The sequence below is a fragment of the Rhinichthys klamathensis genome, unplaced genomic scaffold (genome assembly GCF_029890125.1).
Source record: "Rhinichthys klamathensis goyatoka isolate OS25496 unplaced genomic scaffold, OSU_Roscu_1.1 h1tg000446l_1, whole genome shotgun sequence".
Lineage (NCBI taxonomy): Eukaryota > Metazoa > Chordata > Actinopteri > Cypriniformes > Leuciscidae > Rhinichthys > Rhinichthys klamathensis.
The window spans coordinates 1,603,405-1,621,238 of record NW_026606941.1 but is presented as its reverse complement, the minus strand read 5'-3'; the positions used below and the strand labels follow the sequence as shown (position 1 = coordinate 1,621,238).

The 17,834-nt window shown below is 36.7% G+C and overlaps 1 protein-coding gene across 1 annotated transcript; it reads right to left on the bottom strand.

The window, feature by feature from the left end:
- Positions 1–1,125: 1,125 nt before the first annotated feature.
- sec62 (SEC62 homolog, preprotein translocation factor) lies at positions 1,126–16,549 on the bottom strand. The gene is made up of 8 exons (XM_056236483.1): positions 16,454–16,549; positions 12,720–12,828; positions 9,375–9,480; positions 8,730–8,937; positions 8,542–8,637; positions 3,360–3,420; positions 3,164–3,283; positions 1,126–3,058 (listed from the first exon to the last, which is right to left on the bottom strand). Exons 1-8 carry the CDS (start codon positions 16,487–16,489, stop codon positions 2,559–2,561), a joined length of 1,236 nt encoding a protein of 411 aa, XP_056092458.1. The 5' UTR covers positions 16,490–16,549; the 3' UTR covers positions 1,126–2,558.
- Between the last annotated feature and the right edge of the window lie 1,285 nt (positions 16,550–17,834).

The window sequence follows — 17,834 nt, the reverse complement described above, 5'->3', positions numbered from 1 at the left end:
TAAGCTGTGATTTTGTTCATTTTCACAAATGCACTTTGTTTTGCATTTCTCACTATGTATTACTGATCCTTTATCTTGGTCAAATCACATTGTTGCATAAGAACTGGTATAGCTGAATGTAAGCTGTTTACATTTTGATGTAAATAAGAGATACTATGACATGTATTTGTCTCGTTTGTAATATTTCAATAAAAACTTAATTATCTTGGATGTTTGGTTTTATTTTATTATTTTAAATATACCCTTATATTTTAGGGACTATTTATATTTTACCATTCAATCTTGCAGTGGTACAATCTTGTATTTAATCTTATGTATAACGGAATAAATGTAATTGTTTTTGACTATCAAGCTTCTTAAGTGAAACAATCTGTAATGTTTGCAGAGGAATGGAATAGAAAGCATTACATATGTATATTAAAAACTATAATAGCTTGTGTGAAATATAAAAACTGAAATGCTTGTGACAGTTTCCAACAATGCAAACTGGTTGTGTTCTATATTTTTATTGCAATGAAAGGATACAGATAGTTTTTGACAGACACTTCAATTATTCTCCATTTACTGCAAAAAGACAATCCTCAACATTGATCCAAATACGGACAATTAGTTAGTTGAAGATGCTGACCACATAAAAAAGATGAGATTTAATTTTTTTATAAATGATATAACTACAATTTTATATGACAGTCACCTAACGACAAAATGAAACTTCCTGCAAATTATAAAAAAAAACTAAACAAAAAAAACATCTGGGATATCGACATCTTTCTCTCTAATAAAGACACCGGGACAGAAAAAAGGTGACTGAAGTTCCATTTAAAGTAAAAACATGTCTTAAGTTACACGTTGTGTCATGGCCAGTCTATCCAGGTCTTCAAAGTCAATGACAGAATATTGAAAACATACATAGTATTTCTACAGGAACACGAAGTGACCCCTCTGGGGGTTTGACTGACAAGATCATCTACTTACAGATGTGGTTAAAGATTCATACATTTGATGAAGAGAAAGAGAGAGACGTTCTCTCAGGCACGAGGGCTTTCCCTGCTCCTCGTCAACTTGGGATGACCATGAATTTTGAGAGATGCGTTTAACAATGGTTTTTAGTTTTTTAATATAGGAAAAACACCTTTTCTGCATCTTGTCTTGTGCGCTTTTGACAACCACTAGAACTCAGATGTTTGAAGCATTCTTTCTGAAGTCTTCAGCATTGAAAACAATTGGTGGTTTTAGTATTACGGTAGTACAAAATGCAGTGAAATGAAAAACCTGTGTGTCTGACATTATAAAATAGAGTACAGTTCATGCTGAACCTGACCTGCTGGCATGAACATCTCTGGTAGATTTATAGAATCCATATATAAATGATACATTTGTATTTTATCTCTTAAATATCATCCTCAGTATGAGTCAAAGAAACAGCTAATGTAAAATAATACTCTAGCCAATTAGTTAGCAACCCTACGGAAAGATAGCATTGGACCTTGGCCCTGTTAAAATGCGCACTAACAAACTATTTTGGACCACAAGCCGCTCGGGGAAGTACGATTTGTCAACCTCGGACTTTGAACACCAGACGGGAGAACCAGAGGCTAATGATGCACAGATGTGATTGGCTCTAGAGGACATATACGAGCTACGGCATGACATGTTTGAACTCCTTATCTGTAAGTTGGTCATAATTTAAATGTACATGAAAAAAGCATCAATATCCCGCATCATTTGGCACGAATGTGGATGTAGTTTCCCCTTTTGAATGCAGTCGACCTCATAAGACTTAAATGGAGTTTGGTTTTAAATAACTGCCTACCACAGTTAAGGATACTGCTCCAATTTATTAGCCCCTCCGTTTTCATTAACAAGAACTATTTCTCGTTAGGGTCACAAAACATAATAGCAGAAATGTATGTGGCAGACCGTGTCAAGTGCCCAAAAATACAGCTCTCGTCCCAAACCTAGCAAGATCTCCCAGAGTTCCTCAAAAAAAATGTCACAGGTCAAGTGCCATTGACATTTATGACTGAAACGATAGATATCTAAGACAAAATATGTTGGTCCGTCCAAATTATCCAATGTATCTAAAAGGAAAGAACAAAAAAAAAACCCTTCAACTTCAGATTTGAATCTTACAGACTATATTGGAGAGCGAACATTCATATGTGGGTTAAAAAAAAAAAAAAAACACTGTGAAAGTTGACCGATTCAGTCCTTCTTAACACTACCAACATGTTTATACAACAAAACGCTTGACATTAGATAAAGTTAACATGAAAAAAGAGAAAAATCAAGGAACCAGAGAAACATGGGGCTCGGGGAGACTTGCATTGTTGCATCCACAGTGGGGAAAGCATTTTCAGAGAAACCAAACAGCCTTTGCGATATTTCCATTGTCATCGTAGCCGTTTCCTGCTCTCGTTTATCCTTTAAGCCTGTCTGTTTTCACAGAGGAAGATCTCAGCCTGAACAGAAATGGGAAACATCTTCTGAACTTGACAGAAGTACGTCAGCAGGTCCACATGGAGCATGGGAGTATGTGTGCGGTGTGAGGAAAACGTTTATGTCTGAACAGTCAAGGGCTTTGTCTTACTTTGCTCTTCTTCATCAACTTCTTCCTCATCCTCCTCCTCCTCCTCTTCTTCCGTGTGCTGCTCCAGCTCTTCTCTGGTGATCATTTCAAAGTCGTTGCCGTTGCTGTGTTGCGAGCCCTCGTCCTCTCGCCTGTCACTGTCTGTGTCTGACTGACGCTCTGCGCCCGCTTCCTCGCTCGCCTCCATTTCCTTATTCTCGTCTTCATCCTCTTCCTCCTCGCCGTCTTTCTTCTCGCTGTCTGATTTATCCTCGCTATCTGATTTCTGTGCTTTGCCGGAATCCGAGCCCTTGTCAGATTTCTCGCTGCTGGATTTCTTGGAGCTGGAGCGGGGACCCTTGTACTCATGCGTATAGAGGGGCCGGAAAGAGTCGATAAAGCCCACGTCGGCTGTCAAGTTTGGTAGGAACCAGAAGTGATGGCGGCCGCCGGTCACCACCCAGATGATCAGGAACAAGATGCAACGAGCTGAACGAAAGGGAAAAGAAGGAATAAGAGGATGAGAAAACATGTCACTTGAAAATGGTAGACGATATCAAATTGCAACTAGAATGTAAATTCTTGAGGTCGTACCAACAGCCAGTAGTAGTATGCTGGCGACGAAGCATCCTGCTGCCACGCTCAGGTAATACACACCAACTCTCATCTCAGCAGGCCACAGAGGGAACAGAGTGGCTGCGATGACGGCAATGACTGCAAACACACACAACGCTCTGAATCAGGACTGGAGCCAGTCAAACGACAGACACTGTAGAAGAAGAGATCCTACCTAGAATCAATCCCATGGCAAAGGTTTTAAAGTGGACTGGATCGTAAATCCAAAAATAAACCTGTAGGGAAGACAAATGTTTGAACTTTTTTATTAGAAAAAAAGACATGAAGAATCTATAACAGTATATTTGCATTTTATCACCACACAGTAACAATACCCAGCCAGCCTGAATATTATAATATTATGTTATACAAGTCTATAATATAATATAATATTCAGGTTGGTTGGGTTCCAAAAACATCAGTGTGTAAATTTAATTCTATTATTTTAAATAATAACAACAGTAATAATATTAAGACTAATATATTAACAATGTTATAATTAAATATTAAGGTAAATAATTAAATAAAATAATTATGCAACTAGTGTGGATATTGTTAAAGCTAAAATTTAAAATGAATAAAAATGAAAGGGGCACATTACAAAATTACTAAAACTAGAATTAAAATGAAAGCTGAAAATATAAAAAAGCTAATAATTTTTTTTAAATAAAATCTATAATCTATAATAGTATATAAATTATACCAAAATAATACTGTATACTAGCCCTGTGCAACATTTTATTGTTTTATTCCATAAAATAGTTACTATATAAAAATCTTACTATATAAGGTAAGGTGTATTTTTCTTACACTGTAAGCGTTATTTCTATAACTGTTAGTAGCTCCAGTCCTCGATTCTGATTGGTCAATAGCTGTTTTATTCACGATAAGGCACGACTATGAGCTCTTCACCCAACGGTTCTGTGTATCACTGCGTAACATAAACATATGTGTGTTCTTATAAAGAAAAACTTAAGAATTAGAAGGCTAAAATGTTTAAAGTAAATTTTCATTTCATAGGCGGCATGACAGTAGATGAGTGGTTTGAGGAACAATTTGGAGAGACGTGAACCGTCATGCTCCAATGCTGAAATTATAATTACATGTATTTTGTATTATGAGTGTATTGTGTATTATAAGTAAAAGTATTATGAGAGAGATCAACCAAGAGAGTGTATTACCTGCATCTGATGTACCATTCATTGTCAAGCTTATATCCGATTCCATAACAAAAAATAAGTTGCAATGACTGCTGAGGAAAGCTATATCTTTGTCTTTTTCCCTTTAACGGTTAAGGGGATTCCCCATGACTAGTCGATGCATTTGTCGATTGTATCTTATAAGGTGTTGTTTAAAGTAAAAACAACGTCCCTGTTTACAACCTTGTTCTAGGCCAGGGGTGGGCAAACTTTTTGGCTCAAGGGCCACACTGGGTTTTAAAATTTGACAGAGGGCCGGCCCAGTAGCAGCAAACACATTTACGTTGTGGCAACGTCTGCGCGACATTCAAAAACTGAGAGACAACGTTCTGACAATTCATTTTTTATGCTATAGACAGGGGCGATTGTAGGATTTTCATTTTAGGGGGGCTCGGCCCCCAATGAAGGTATGATTTAAAAAAAAAAAAGTAACACTAATGCTCACTATAACTAGTTTCATTAACATGCATATGGCAGGGTTTTATAATCCCTGAGGTCATGAATGTTAGGTAGGCTAGTTAGGGGGTTTGGAAGGTTTCCTCCAAGAAAATTTTGATTTCCACATATCTACATACAGTATGTGCATTTTAAGTTGTTTTGAAGGGCAAAAAAATTGGATAACAACAGCTTTAAAACCAGTGGGCAGCTGATTATTTTTCTCTCCTTATCAGCATCACATTCTTTTTCTCTATGCTTTTATCTTGCTTGCCCTGTCTCTTCCCCTCCTAAAGCTGAGCTTCGACTGATATAGGCTTTTCATTTTTGTCTGTCAGTGAAGAAAGTAAACATATGGGTGAACTGATAGGTTGATTTTTAGCCTATGAATCATTTTCTCAGACGCGTTAATTTACTGAAAGCGACTAGGAAAGCTAGGTAAATAACTTTATTAAATTCATTCACAATATAGGCTACACATTCATGATTGATCTATAATCAAATAGGTCCTAAATTTGAGGTCGTTAGGGGGTTCAAATTTTTGATTTCTCTGATATGTGCATTTCAAGACGTTTGAAAGCAAAAAAAAAGAGGATTAGATATAGCTTTAAAACCATGTTAGCGGGCAGTAGGTTATTTGTCAATACCTGCTCTCTCATCTCCATCTCCATCTCCCTTTCTTTTTCTCTCAGTCTCCTCACCTTGCCCTGTCTCTTCCCCTCCTAAAGCTGGGCTTTTTTAATTTACTGAAGGCTACAAACTGTATTATATTAATTCTCAATATGTACACATTCATTATTAATTTTGTGCCTAACATGATGAAACGGCTTTGTTAATGTGTCTTGTCCCCTCACAATGACAGTAAACTAATTATTAGGCTACATTACATGAGTCACGTTACATAGGCCTATTTTCAGTTCAAAATGGTTTATTAGACAAAAGTTTATTAGTTTGCCTGATTATTTTTGTGATTCGTTTAACATTTATGACCTAAAAAACGGTCAAATATGAAATGTTTAGTTTAGCTACTTACATCTTATCTCGCACTTGACCGTAAACTGAAGCGTCGAGTCGCTCTGCTAAAATTCGCGCTCTGAAGCTTCTGTGAACATAAAGCCCGCCTACTTTGATTTGATTGGTCATCTCAAATATTCTGACATTGACGAGCAATGACAGACCAATGAGGCTCAGATGAACACACACACACACAACCCTGTCCTCTGTTTCTGACGTGCTCGGCGCCGCTGCGGATTGAAGATGAAGAACGCGCGGAAACTGATTATAACAAGACTGAAGCGAACGGGAATTTGTGTAGCCTAGACGCTCAATCACAAATGTATATATATAACGCAAAGTATTGCAGGAAAAAGGCTAAATGAATGCGATCTTTAACAGGGTACCCCCAGGATCCTCCAACTTAAATTCAAGGCTTTTTAAGACCTTTTTAATACCATTTCAAATGAAATTCAATGCCAACTTCGTACCCATTCCGACAGAAGTATGAGGGGAAAATGTCAAATCTGTATACATTTTAAACCCTAGAAACTAATTATGTGCAAGGCTACTTGAATTAAATAAAACATTTTACTTAAATTATCAGTCATATTTAATACATACGCAACAGCATTGTAGCGCGCACGTGTATGTAGGCCAGTGTTAATTTTGGCAGCCATTTTTGATTTACGAAAATGCTTATTGGTCTTAATCACATTTGAGTCATCCTGTTTTTTATAGTTGTAGTTGACGAAAAGTCTTTGTATTTTTTGTCAACTTTTAGTCAAACTGCAGTTACTTTACAGGTAGTTATTTTATATGTAGTCTTTAGACAGAAAATGTCATAATAATTATTCTCTCTAGGCCAATTCAATTAAGCTTATGATAAATTATTGACATTGCACTCTTTAGCAGTAGCACTTGTGCAGTTCTACATAATTTGGTTCTCCAATGTTTTAGAGTGCCGTACCCCCTGGTGCAGTCACACCTTTTCTATTAAGGGACAAGATTTGCCCCCTTTAATACATTTTTCCATTTCATTTTTTTCCTTTGTAATACCTTAAAAAATAATAATAATAATAATCCTTTAAATAAAACAATGTTCATTAAATTTGCAATGTTAAAAAACATTAAAATCGCCAGTAGGTGGCAGTAACTCACTATCTTTATGAGTGAGTCTGAGTCATTCATTCATTGAATCTCACGATTCGTTCAAAGCCACATATTTCGTTGCAAAACAGAGCAAGCCTGACAATGCTGTTTTAAATGTAGTACATCACTTAATGTTACCCTTTTTTCTTTTCTTTTTTACTGTTGTATAAAATCAATGTCACGCTTGAAATCGTGTGGATATTCGGGAAACATTGCATTCTTGCTCGTATGAACACTGGTGGATATCAGCCTGCATTTTGATCGCAGATTTAGTCGCACAAACAGCGCAAGCGGCTCGTGACAGAACACAGACCGACTGAATGACACTTGAATTTAAGTAGAAAATCTTAAATAAAGATCGTTGAACTCCAGCTTGTCTGTGTTTTCAGATCATCCGCGCTTCTTCAGCAGTGTAGAGAGAACGCGCGCGCATGGTTGCCAGATACTATTGAAAAGACCGGGTAGAAAACATGCTCTTTTAACAGAAAAGCTCTTATTTGGGGTTTAAATTCTGTCATTTGTGGCCACAGCGGATTCAACTAGGCTATCTTGTTCTGTACCTCACTTGCCTAGTAACCATAGTAACGGTGCGCACGCTATCGCTTTTTCTGCTATGACGTGGAGCGCGAGGTGCACTCAACGCTGCATACATTTTGAATTAGCCTACATTAGTAACAGTTAATTTTGTTACGGTATGAACTTAATCCTAGCAAAGGGGGAAAAAAAATATAAGACCTTTGTAACGAAATCCAAGACTTTGTATACTAAATTCAAGGCTTTTAAGGCCTTAATTTGAGATGATCAAATTCAAGACTTTTTCAAGGCTTTTAAGACCCGCGGGTACCCTGTTTAAGACAATTTTTTAAATACTCGACGGGCCGGATTACAGCCTAACGTGGCCCGTGGGCCGTAGTTTGCCCGACCCTGTTCTAGGCCCTTTCAATATAAAAGTCTTTGCTACTGACTCGCTCATAAAGACAGTCTTTGCTGCCATCTAATGGCACAACAATGTTACTTTCACTGAAGTCAAAAAACCCAATCACTAACGGACCCTTTTTCAATACAAATTACGGCATATTATTTATATAAAATAAAATACTATTTATTGAACGATAATATTTAAATGAAAAATAATAGTCATTATTAAAGTATAAGAAGTATTTGTGAGGAAATAATATAATAAATGACAGACTATGAGAACGGTTCCAAGTCTGTTTTTATTTGAGCTCCATGAGATGACGCATATTACACCTAGGAACATTCTGTTACTATTTACGGTCAGAGACTATTTTTTCCAGCGGAAGGAAGGCATTTAGGGATTTTACTTCATGAAAGTAGCATTGATACATATTTTTGGCTTTAATATTTGTATTGTGTAGTAACCGTTTTATAACAGCAATAAGGTGTGACAGGCTGTGCTGTATGGTGAATAAGTCACGGCGGAAGGGCGTTGTTAGGAATGACGAGCATAAAGACGACAATTAAATTGTTAACTGCAAATGGAAATTCATCGCCAAGTGAGATTTATATTTACAAGCATCTGTTAGATATGATTTTCTGAATGCTACTCATCCTGACCTCACTGCCATCCAAGAACAGTTGGTCCTCATGAGGTTCCAGCTTGAACTTCTTTTTTACATCCTTCTTCTTCTTTGGAGATCCTGGACTGTCATCCTAAACACACAGAAATAAGCCATCAAAATAAAGATTCATGATATGCACATGTAACAGCACATGTATTATCCTCTCAGATGTTCTAGTCATACATTTTTTTCCTTCTTTGTGTCTACAGCCTCAGAATCCTTCTTTTTGTCTTTGTCTTTTTTGCTCTTTTTTTCCTCTTCCTTGCCGCTGTCACTTTTAGCCTTCTCTTTTTCCTTTTCTTTCTCTTTTTCCTTCTCTTTCTTTACATCTTTCTCTGGCTTCTTCTTCATCACTTTCAGGGCTCTGTGGAAAAACTGCTTCTTTAGGAGCCTGTGAATAGTAAGAATAGTTCAAATTAGTGGTTGACTGATACAGATTTTTCAAAATACACATTCTCAAATACAGATATAATGGGAGCAGACTAATGGAGGTCATATAAAATCAAATCAAATGAGATGTACACAAAATTATGGAATTGAAGAATTTTACAAGACATTTGTAATTTAAAGATTTCTATTTTAAAACTGTCTTCCCACAACACTGTTTTCAACATTGATAATAATAATAAATGTTTCTAATGACAACTCTGCATACTCTGATTATTTCACAAAATTACTCTTTTAGACTTAGACTTAAAATAGACTTCATTCTTTTTTCTTTAGCTTCGATATCTCAACTAATTATTTCGATAAACAGCTTTGTAATATCAAATACTACTGAAAAATCCCATTTGGCGTCATAAAATGAGAGAAAAAGACTAGGTTTACCTGTTGCAGTAGTCCACCACTGACTCTCTGGTTGTGAACAAAGCTTCCTCACCCTTCTTTGCTTTGGCCCACTTTGAATCCAGCAGACATTCAACTGCTTTAGAGGCTGATGAGCAGAAAACAAACATTTGGTTTAATGACAGCATCTGAAGCAATAAATAAATAAAGTCCTCCTGTAGTCAATAATTGTGTCCCTTAAAGCTCATCTTTAATCCCCAAATTGACATATTTACAAGTTTTTTTCCTGTGAAAACTAATTCTTCATGCCTTTAAATAGCTTGAATGTAACTCTACACCCTTGCGTCATTTAGAATTAGTATACGTGGATCCATGAATTTTAATATCAACAGAAAAATATACCGGGATAACCTGGCTTCTCTTGAGACTCCACTGCTTCAAAGCGGTCATAGTTAATGATATGCTAAAGCCCACCCACACGCTGATGTGATTGGTTACAAGGACGTAAGAAACACCTGCGATTTCAAACTGTTTTTTTTTAGACTGTCTTTAGATCACTGCAGTTTTAAAGAGAAAATACTCAACAATGGTGTTGACTTTCCACATGGTTTGCCTTAACCCTCATGTGGTGTTCGGGTCAATTTGACCCGGAGAAGATTTTCTTTTTCCCGAAAATACTAGTTAATGTTATCGCTTTGGACTGAAACTTAGTGACTTTGTTCCCAAACGGTATAACTAAATCTCAGTGTTTTTTTTGAAAATGTTCTTATTTTTTTGTGGGAGTATTGTTACCTTGTTACACTTGTGGTGTTCCCGGTCAAAAATGACCGGCCTATAAAAAATAGCTTATAAGTCACTCATTATACCATATTTTCACCCAATCTTGGATTCAATCTTTTTGTCAACTTGTTCTCTTTCAATTAGGACTGGTTTTATATTTCTGTTTGAATCTGATTAATCGTGGGCCTCATTTGTCTGAGAGTAGGCATCTCATTTTTTGAGTAAAAAACAAATAATTTATGAGTAAATTTGGAAATATGAAGAAAAAAAAATATGAAAAAAATGGCTACGGTTGATCACACTAGTCTACTCTAATGTTTCACCAGGAATTTTGTTTTGAAACTTTTGTTTTGTAAAAAATATGGCACAGTCACACTTGTGGTGTTCCCGGTCAAATGACCAGCCTATAAAAAATAGCTTATAAATCATTCATTATACCATATTTTCACCCAATCTTGGATTCAATCTTTTTGTCAACTTGTTCTCTTTCAATTAGGACTGGTTTTATATTTCTGTTTGCATCTGATTAATCGTGGGCCTCATTTATCTGAGAGTGGGCATCTAATTTTTTGAGTAAAAAACAAATAATTTATGAGTAAATTTGGAAATATGAAAAAAAAATATGAAAAAAAAAATGGCTACTGTTAATCACACTAGTCTACTCTAATGTTTCACCAGGAATTGTGTTTTAAAACTTTTGTTTTGTAAAAAATATGGCACATAGTCACACTTGTGGTGTTCCCGGTCAAAAATGACCGGCCTATAAAAAATAGCTTATAAATCATTCATTATACCATATTTTCACCCAATCTTGGATTCAATCTTTTTGTCAACTTGTTCTCTTTCAATTAGGACTGGTTTTATATTTCTGTTTGCATCTGATTAATCGTGGGCCTCATTTATCTGAGAGTAGGCATGGTCAAAAATGGTCACAATGGCCGACCATTGAAAGTGAATGGGAGAGACTGAAAATAACAGAACAATTTAGTTTTCAGGAGCATGTTCATTATTTTCATGTACACATATGAGCATGTGTGCTTGCAAACATTGAGCCCTTGGACCTGTGCATGTATCGATACATTTATACACACGCTACCCAGACACACACACGTTAAAACACACAAACTTTTTTGAGTATTACACACATTCTTTTCCACAGAGAGAAATTTGATAACCTAACCTGCATCTAATATACATTTATCCATCTGACATTACCACACACACACACACACACACACACACACACACACACACACACACACACACACACACACACACACACACACACACACACACACACACACACACACACACACACACACACACACACACACACACACACACACACACAGGCCGTGACTGCAGTGACCCGGCTTCAAAAGAATCTTTCTTTCATGGTCTTGTTTCATCACAGCTTCCAGACAAAATATTATGACATTTTGTTTTGGAACTGTGAGGTTCTCACACAGAACTAGACAATATTTACAAATATACATCATGTGATAGCACAGGCATATATAAAATGCCTCACAGCACCTTGCTTGTCATTCATTTGTGGCAGCACAATGGCAAAACAGCTCTGCACATGATGTTATTCATCCGATTTTTGACTCAGAAACTAGTGAGGAGGAGGAAATGCAGGATGCATCTTGCAGTGAAGATGTTTCTGAAGAGGAAGGCCTTCAGAAGAAAACCTGCCTTGCCTCATAGGTGGGGATGAAGGCCAGGACAAAGTTCCATCTTTTGACCAGAATGAAACGGTCACCTCAGCTGGGCCCTCATCACTGGAAGACTGCTCCTCATCAGTTGTTTCAAGCTCCGTAGCCGATTCAGTGGTGCCTTCCTCTTCAGAAATATCTTCACTGCAAGATGCATCCTGAATTTCCTCCTCCTCACTAGTTTATGAGTCAAAAATCTGATCACGGCCTGTGTGTGTGTGTGTGTGGTAATGTCAGATGGATAAATGTATATTAGCTGCAGGTTAGGGTAGGATCAAATTTCTCTCTGTGGAAAAGAATGTGTGTAATATTTAAAAAAGTTTGTGTGTTTTAACATGTGTGTGTCTGGGTAGCGTGTGTATAAATGTATCGATACATGCACAGGTCCAAGGGCTCGATGTTTGCAAGCACACATGCTCATATGTGTACATGAAAATAATGAACATGCTCCTGAAAACTAAATTGTTCTGTTATTTTCAGTCTCTCCCATTCACTTTCAATGGTCGGCCATTGTGACCATTTTTGACCATGCCTACTCTCAGATGAATGAGGCCCACGATTAATCAGATGCAAACAGAAATATAAAACCAGTCCTAATTGAAAGAGAACAAGTTGCCAAAAAGATTGAATCCAAGATTGGGTGAAAATATGGTATAATGAGTGACTTAAGCTATTTTTTATAGGCCGGTCATTTTTGATCGGGAACACCACAAGTGTTATAGGGTTTTGAACACCACATGAGGCTTAAGGAATATTAAACACAACATATAGACATATAAACAACATTAAAAACTTGATTTTTGCCAAAGGGGGTCTTTAAAAGAAGCCTTGATATAAACCCTATGCTGAAGGGCACAGAAGAAAACAAGACATGAATGAGTGCACTGACCGACAAAGTAATCCACTCGATGTCCCATCATGTTGGTGGATTTGGTGGGGCAGTTAAAGCGCAGGTACTTGGCCACCGCCTTCTCCTCCTTGGTAGGTTCACTGACCTCCTGAAAAAAGTGATAAAGATTGTAAAGGCTTGATGATAAAACTGGTCTCCTGAAGATCTAAACCAGCTTCCATCTGAATGTGCAATCAGATCACATTAAATATAATGCTATTCAGTCAGAATGTACAATATATAGGTAAATTCAGTACCATATTGGTTTTTTATTTATAAATTTTTTTTTATTTATTAATAGTACCATCAGTCAATATTGGATACATGATACCGCTCAAAAGTTTATGTTCAGTATAATTTCTTTTAAAGATATTGATACTTTTATTTAAACATTTTATTTATATTTAATAGATTAAATAAATAATAAAAAGATTTCTATTTAAAATAAATAATGCTTTTTTTTAAAATAAATGTTCTATTCATGAAATAATCCTGAAAGAAATGCATCACGGTTTAATTTTTTTTTAAACTATTAACAACATTGATAAGAAAAATGTTTTTTTGAGCAGCAAATCAGCCTATTAGAATGATTTCTGAAGGATCATGTGACACTGAAAAAAGACTCTAATGATGCTGAAAATTCAGCTTTGCCATCACAGGAATAAATTACATTTTAAAATAGAAAAAGGTTATCATAAATCGTAATAATATTTCGCAATATTTTCACTTTATTTTGATCAAATAAATGCAGCCTTGGGAAGCATAAAAACATTTTTAAAGAAATCTTACAAACCCCAAACTATTGAATGGTAGTGTATAATTGTAGGAAAAATGAACATGCATATTTTACACTAATAATTGACTAACACGGTTAAATGTTATCTTTAGCAAACTGTTGTAATGCTGATATTACCTTCTGAAACGATGTGTTTTAATTTTGAATTACCTCAGACAAAATAGCATAGAATTGTAATACCTGCCAAAACTTTAAAAAAAAATGAGTTGTAATATATGCATCCCTATTATATGTAGAGCATAATTCTGGACCAATGAGCCTTGAGACACAATGGGAGTGGACCTAGATACTAAACCAAGACTCATAGGGGTAACAGAAATGACAAAAAGCTGGTTTGTTCCTTTGGCCACATACAGCCCTTAATTCCAGTGAAAAATGATATCAAGAGAATTTAGGATAACAGCAGTGCAGGAATCCAGCTAACTCCCACTGAAAAAGCTTTGAAATGAACCTCCTGCACTTGCAGCAGGACCCTCGTCGATCAAGGACTCAATGAGTGTGAACTAATTAAAAGCCTCAGCTCACCACATACTGATGTGCTGTGCTCTGTAATCACCGTCTCCATTCAGACACACCGAGTCCTCACTGACCTGCTTTATTAAGCTAAAAATCATTACTTGTGTGACCACACTATACAAAAAACCCTTACAAATCTAGCCTCTATAGAGACATCATTCATTTGAGTAATGAATGACTACCAGGCATACACTCATAAGCCTGAGGTTTTAGTATAGACTCCACAATCCTTCAGTCATACTCTATTTGGTCAGAATGTCTCCTGAACGGCTCAGAGAAACATTCAATGAAGACCATATAAACATGGTATTTTTGCCTGGGAGATACTGGCATGTTGCCTGATATTCCTTTGGATTTTGTGAAGGAAGTCAGCCAAATGTTTATAGATTATATTGTCTCAGTCACCTTGGTAAATAATAACTTGTCTTGCACACTACAGCAGGCCCTGGTCTTGTTATCATTACGGTTTGGTGGTCTCTCAGTGGAAGCTGTACTACATTAGACAGGCTGATGACTTCAGATAAACGGCTTGAAGGGATGATAACTCATTTCGCCCTAAACCTGTACGACTTACTTTCTTCTGCGGAACACAAGATTATGTTTTGAATATGTCATGGTTGCAATTGACTTTCATTGCACGGACAAAAAAAAAACAGACATTTTTAAACATATCTTCTTTTGTGTTCCACAGAAAAAAGAAAACCTTACAGGTTTGGAAAGACATGAGTAAATAAAACATGACAGACTTTTCATTTTTGGGTGAACTTCCCGGTAACACTTGATCTAATTGACATCTTTACAGTGAAACACATTCAGTACTTTATTTGTTTTAGCTTGACACTTTAAAATCTAAAGATTTGATTTAGGTTTCCTGTTGATGTTATTAAGAAAATGTAATGCAGGATTTCTCATCTATCACTCAGAGTGGAAATGTAATTTTAATTTACTTGGCCTTTACGTGGCACTTTTATTCAGCAAGGACACATTAAATTGATCAAAAATTACAGTAAAGAGATTTATAATGTTACAAAATATTTCCTTTCAAAAGGAATGCTGTTTTTTAAACTTTCCATTCGTTAAAGAATCCTGAAAAAAAGTATCATGTTTTCAACCAAAATAATAAACAGCACAACTGTTTTCAAATAAAAATATTAAGAAGGGTTTCTTGAGCAGAAAATCAGCATATTAGAATGATTTCTGAAGGCGCATGTGACACTGAAGACTAGAGTAATTGCTACTGAGAATTCAGCTTTGTATCACAGGAATAAATGACATGTTTATGCACTGAAAGAAAACTGACCAGCAATGACAGTGGATTTCAACCTGTTGCATAAGAGCAAAAACCAACACGCTGGAAAGATCACGAAGAGTGACTCTCTTATCAAGACAACACGTCATTTCCCAAAACTCCAGTGTTCTTTTACATAACACCATATTTATTACAGGAACACACAGTGGCTATCTCAAAGCCAAATGAGTTGCCAACCTAACAATGTTTTTTAGGTTTTTAGGGATGATAAACCCATTCTGACTACGACCAAAAATGATGTCTAAGTAGGTAGCACACTAGGTTTGAAGTCAGTGGCATATCCACATAATGTAGCACTGCACTTGCATTTGTTTGAAATATTGAGGAAGCTACACACATTTTAATGATGGAGAATAGCCTTACAGGGATGTAATGTAAATGTAAATCCTGTCAGCATTTTCTCACTTGTTTGAAATCTGTATGCGTTTTCTCATGGAAAATGAGATATTAGGTAAAATGTTATGGACTGACAGTCAGAGTTCACTTTTAATGCAGTAAAAGGTGACTGAGCCACACAAGTCCTTGTGTATTCGACGCAGAAAGAAAGTCAAATGAGATTGAAACAACATGAGGGTAAGTAAATGATTGTAAGGAAATTTTATTTTGGGTTGAAATGTCTGTTTAATTACACTGCAAATAGGTACAAATGTGGCGATTGTGCAATCGTTGAGAAGTTATGTATTATAGGCGAAATTTGGTCAAATTCGTGAAGCATCTGAGACAGCAGCTGGTTAATAATAAGAACAGCCTGCAAACCGAGCAGTCTGTACCGAGCTAAGATGGCCAACTCCATCAGCTGTGCACCAGACACATACTCTTCACAGGGGAGAGACATTCAAATCAGGTCATGCTCACATCAAATACATCGAGTAAATGTAAAAGTGTTTAGATACCTGCCAAGAGATACATTGCATTACCGAAGAAAGGCGCAAAAATTGCGCCAACACTGATAAATAATCCACCTCCCATATTTGAAAGCACTGCAAAAATAACGGATCAATACACAACTGTATGTTATGTCGAATAAAACACTATCTCGAGAAATGACACAATACCAAGCAGAGGCCATCTAAGATTGAGCATCTGATAGCAAATATTACGTGAATTTGGTACCTGAATTCGCTTCTTATGTCTCCTGCGCTCCGCCATGATTTCTAACTTCTGGGTTCCCTTGACGTGGTCACGAACAGAGTGGGGAGGGAGATCTCGCGATATTTCGAATAGCCCGTGATCCGTCACTTCTTCGCTTTGCAGATTAAAACCTGAATGAGTGAATACTGCCATCTGAAGTGCAGGTGAGGCACACAAAGTGCGTCAGTGCATTGAAGTCCTTTTTAATGCTGTTAATGCAACTGATTGTACGAAGCAAACTGCTTGATGAAAATATCCAAAACGTAACAACACTGAAACGGGTGCGTTTAGTTTGTCTGTCAGTCAGTTGCTATTGTGTAATAATTTCAACCCTGACGAATCCCACAATTTTGTTGTAAGAACTATGATAAAGTATTATCTATCATAAAATTAACACATCCATTAATGTTCCTGACACCTTAAAAGAAACATTTGAATCAGGGTTGTTACCTTAAAGGTTGTAAACCTTAAATAAAATGACTGTTGTTAAAAAAAAAAAAAAAAAAAAAAATATATATATATATATATATATATATATATATATATACACTCCTGAACGAAATCTTAAGACAGGGGGAAACATTACCAGTATTTGCATTTCACGCTGGTGGATCGTTACCGGGTTGTAAGTACTGCTTCAAAATGTCAAAAGAAGAAACAGGAGCAAGAGACAAAAAATAGAGAGAAGGCAATTTATTGAAAATTGTATAATCTCAAACAGGCTGTTCATCAGCTGATCAAAAGTTTAAGACCATAGCCCCAAAAAAACCTACAACAGAACTAAAAGTGTCAAAAAAAGGACGTCCGTTTTTGTAAACTTCCCTTGCCATCCATCCCCAAAGGTTCTCAATGGGATTTAGATCCGGGGAACACGGTCCAAAAGAGCGACGTTATTCTCCTGGAAGAAGTCCTTCGTCAGGCAGGCGTTGTGAACTGCAGTGTTGTCCTGTTGAAAGACCCAGTCATTACTGCACAGATGAGGGCCCTCAGTCAAGAGGGATGCCCACTGCAACATGTCCATAGCCAGCCGCCGTTTGACGCCCCTGCACAACCTGAAGCTCCATTTTCCCATTGAAGGATAAAGCACCCCAGATCATGATGGAGCCTCCTCCACTGTGCCGTGTAGAAAACATCTACGGTGGGATCGTTACGTTGCCAGTAACGTTGGAAGCCATCAGGACTGTCCAGGTTAAATTTTTTTCTCATCAGAAAATAAAACTTTCTTCCACCTTTCAATGTCCCATGTTTGGTGCTCCCTTGCAAATTCCATATGGGCAAGTTTGTGGCGTGTGAGGAGATGTGGCCTTTGAAGACATTTTTGGTTCTTTAAGCCCTTCTCTCACAGATGACGTCTTATGGTTAT

Bases quoted from the DNA above. Each gene is read 5' to 3' on its own strand.
- sec62 (XM_056236483.1), bottom strand. From the start codon at position 16,489: ATGGCGGAGCGCAGGAGACATAAGAAGCGAATTCAG. The intron at 9,481-12,719 runs GTCAGTGCACTC...TCTGCTCATCAG, and splicing joins TCGAGTGGATTACTTTGTCG to CCTCTAAAGCAGTTGAATGT. The intron at 8,938-9,374 runs GTAAACCTAGTC...TACTATTCACAG, and splicing joins GTGGTGGACTACTGCAACAG to GCTCCTAAAGAAGCAGTTTT.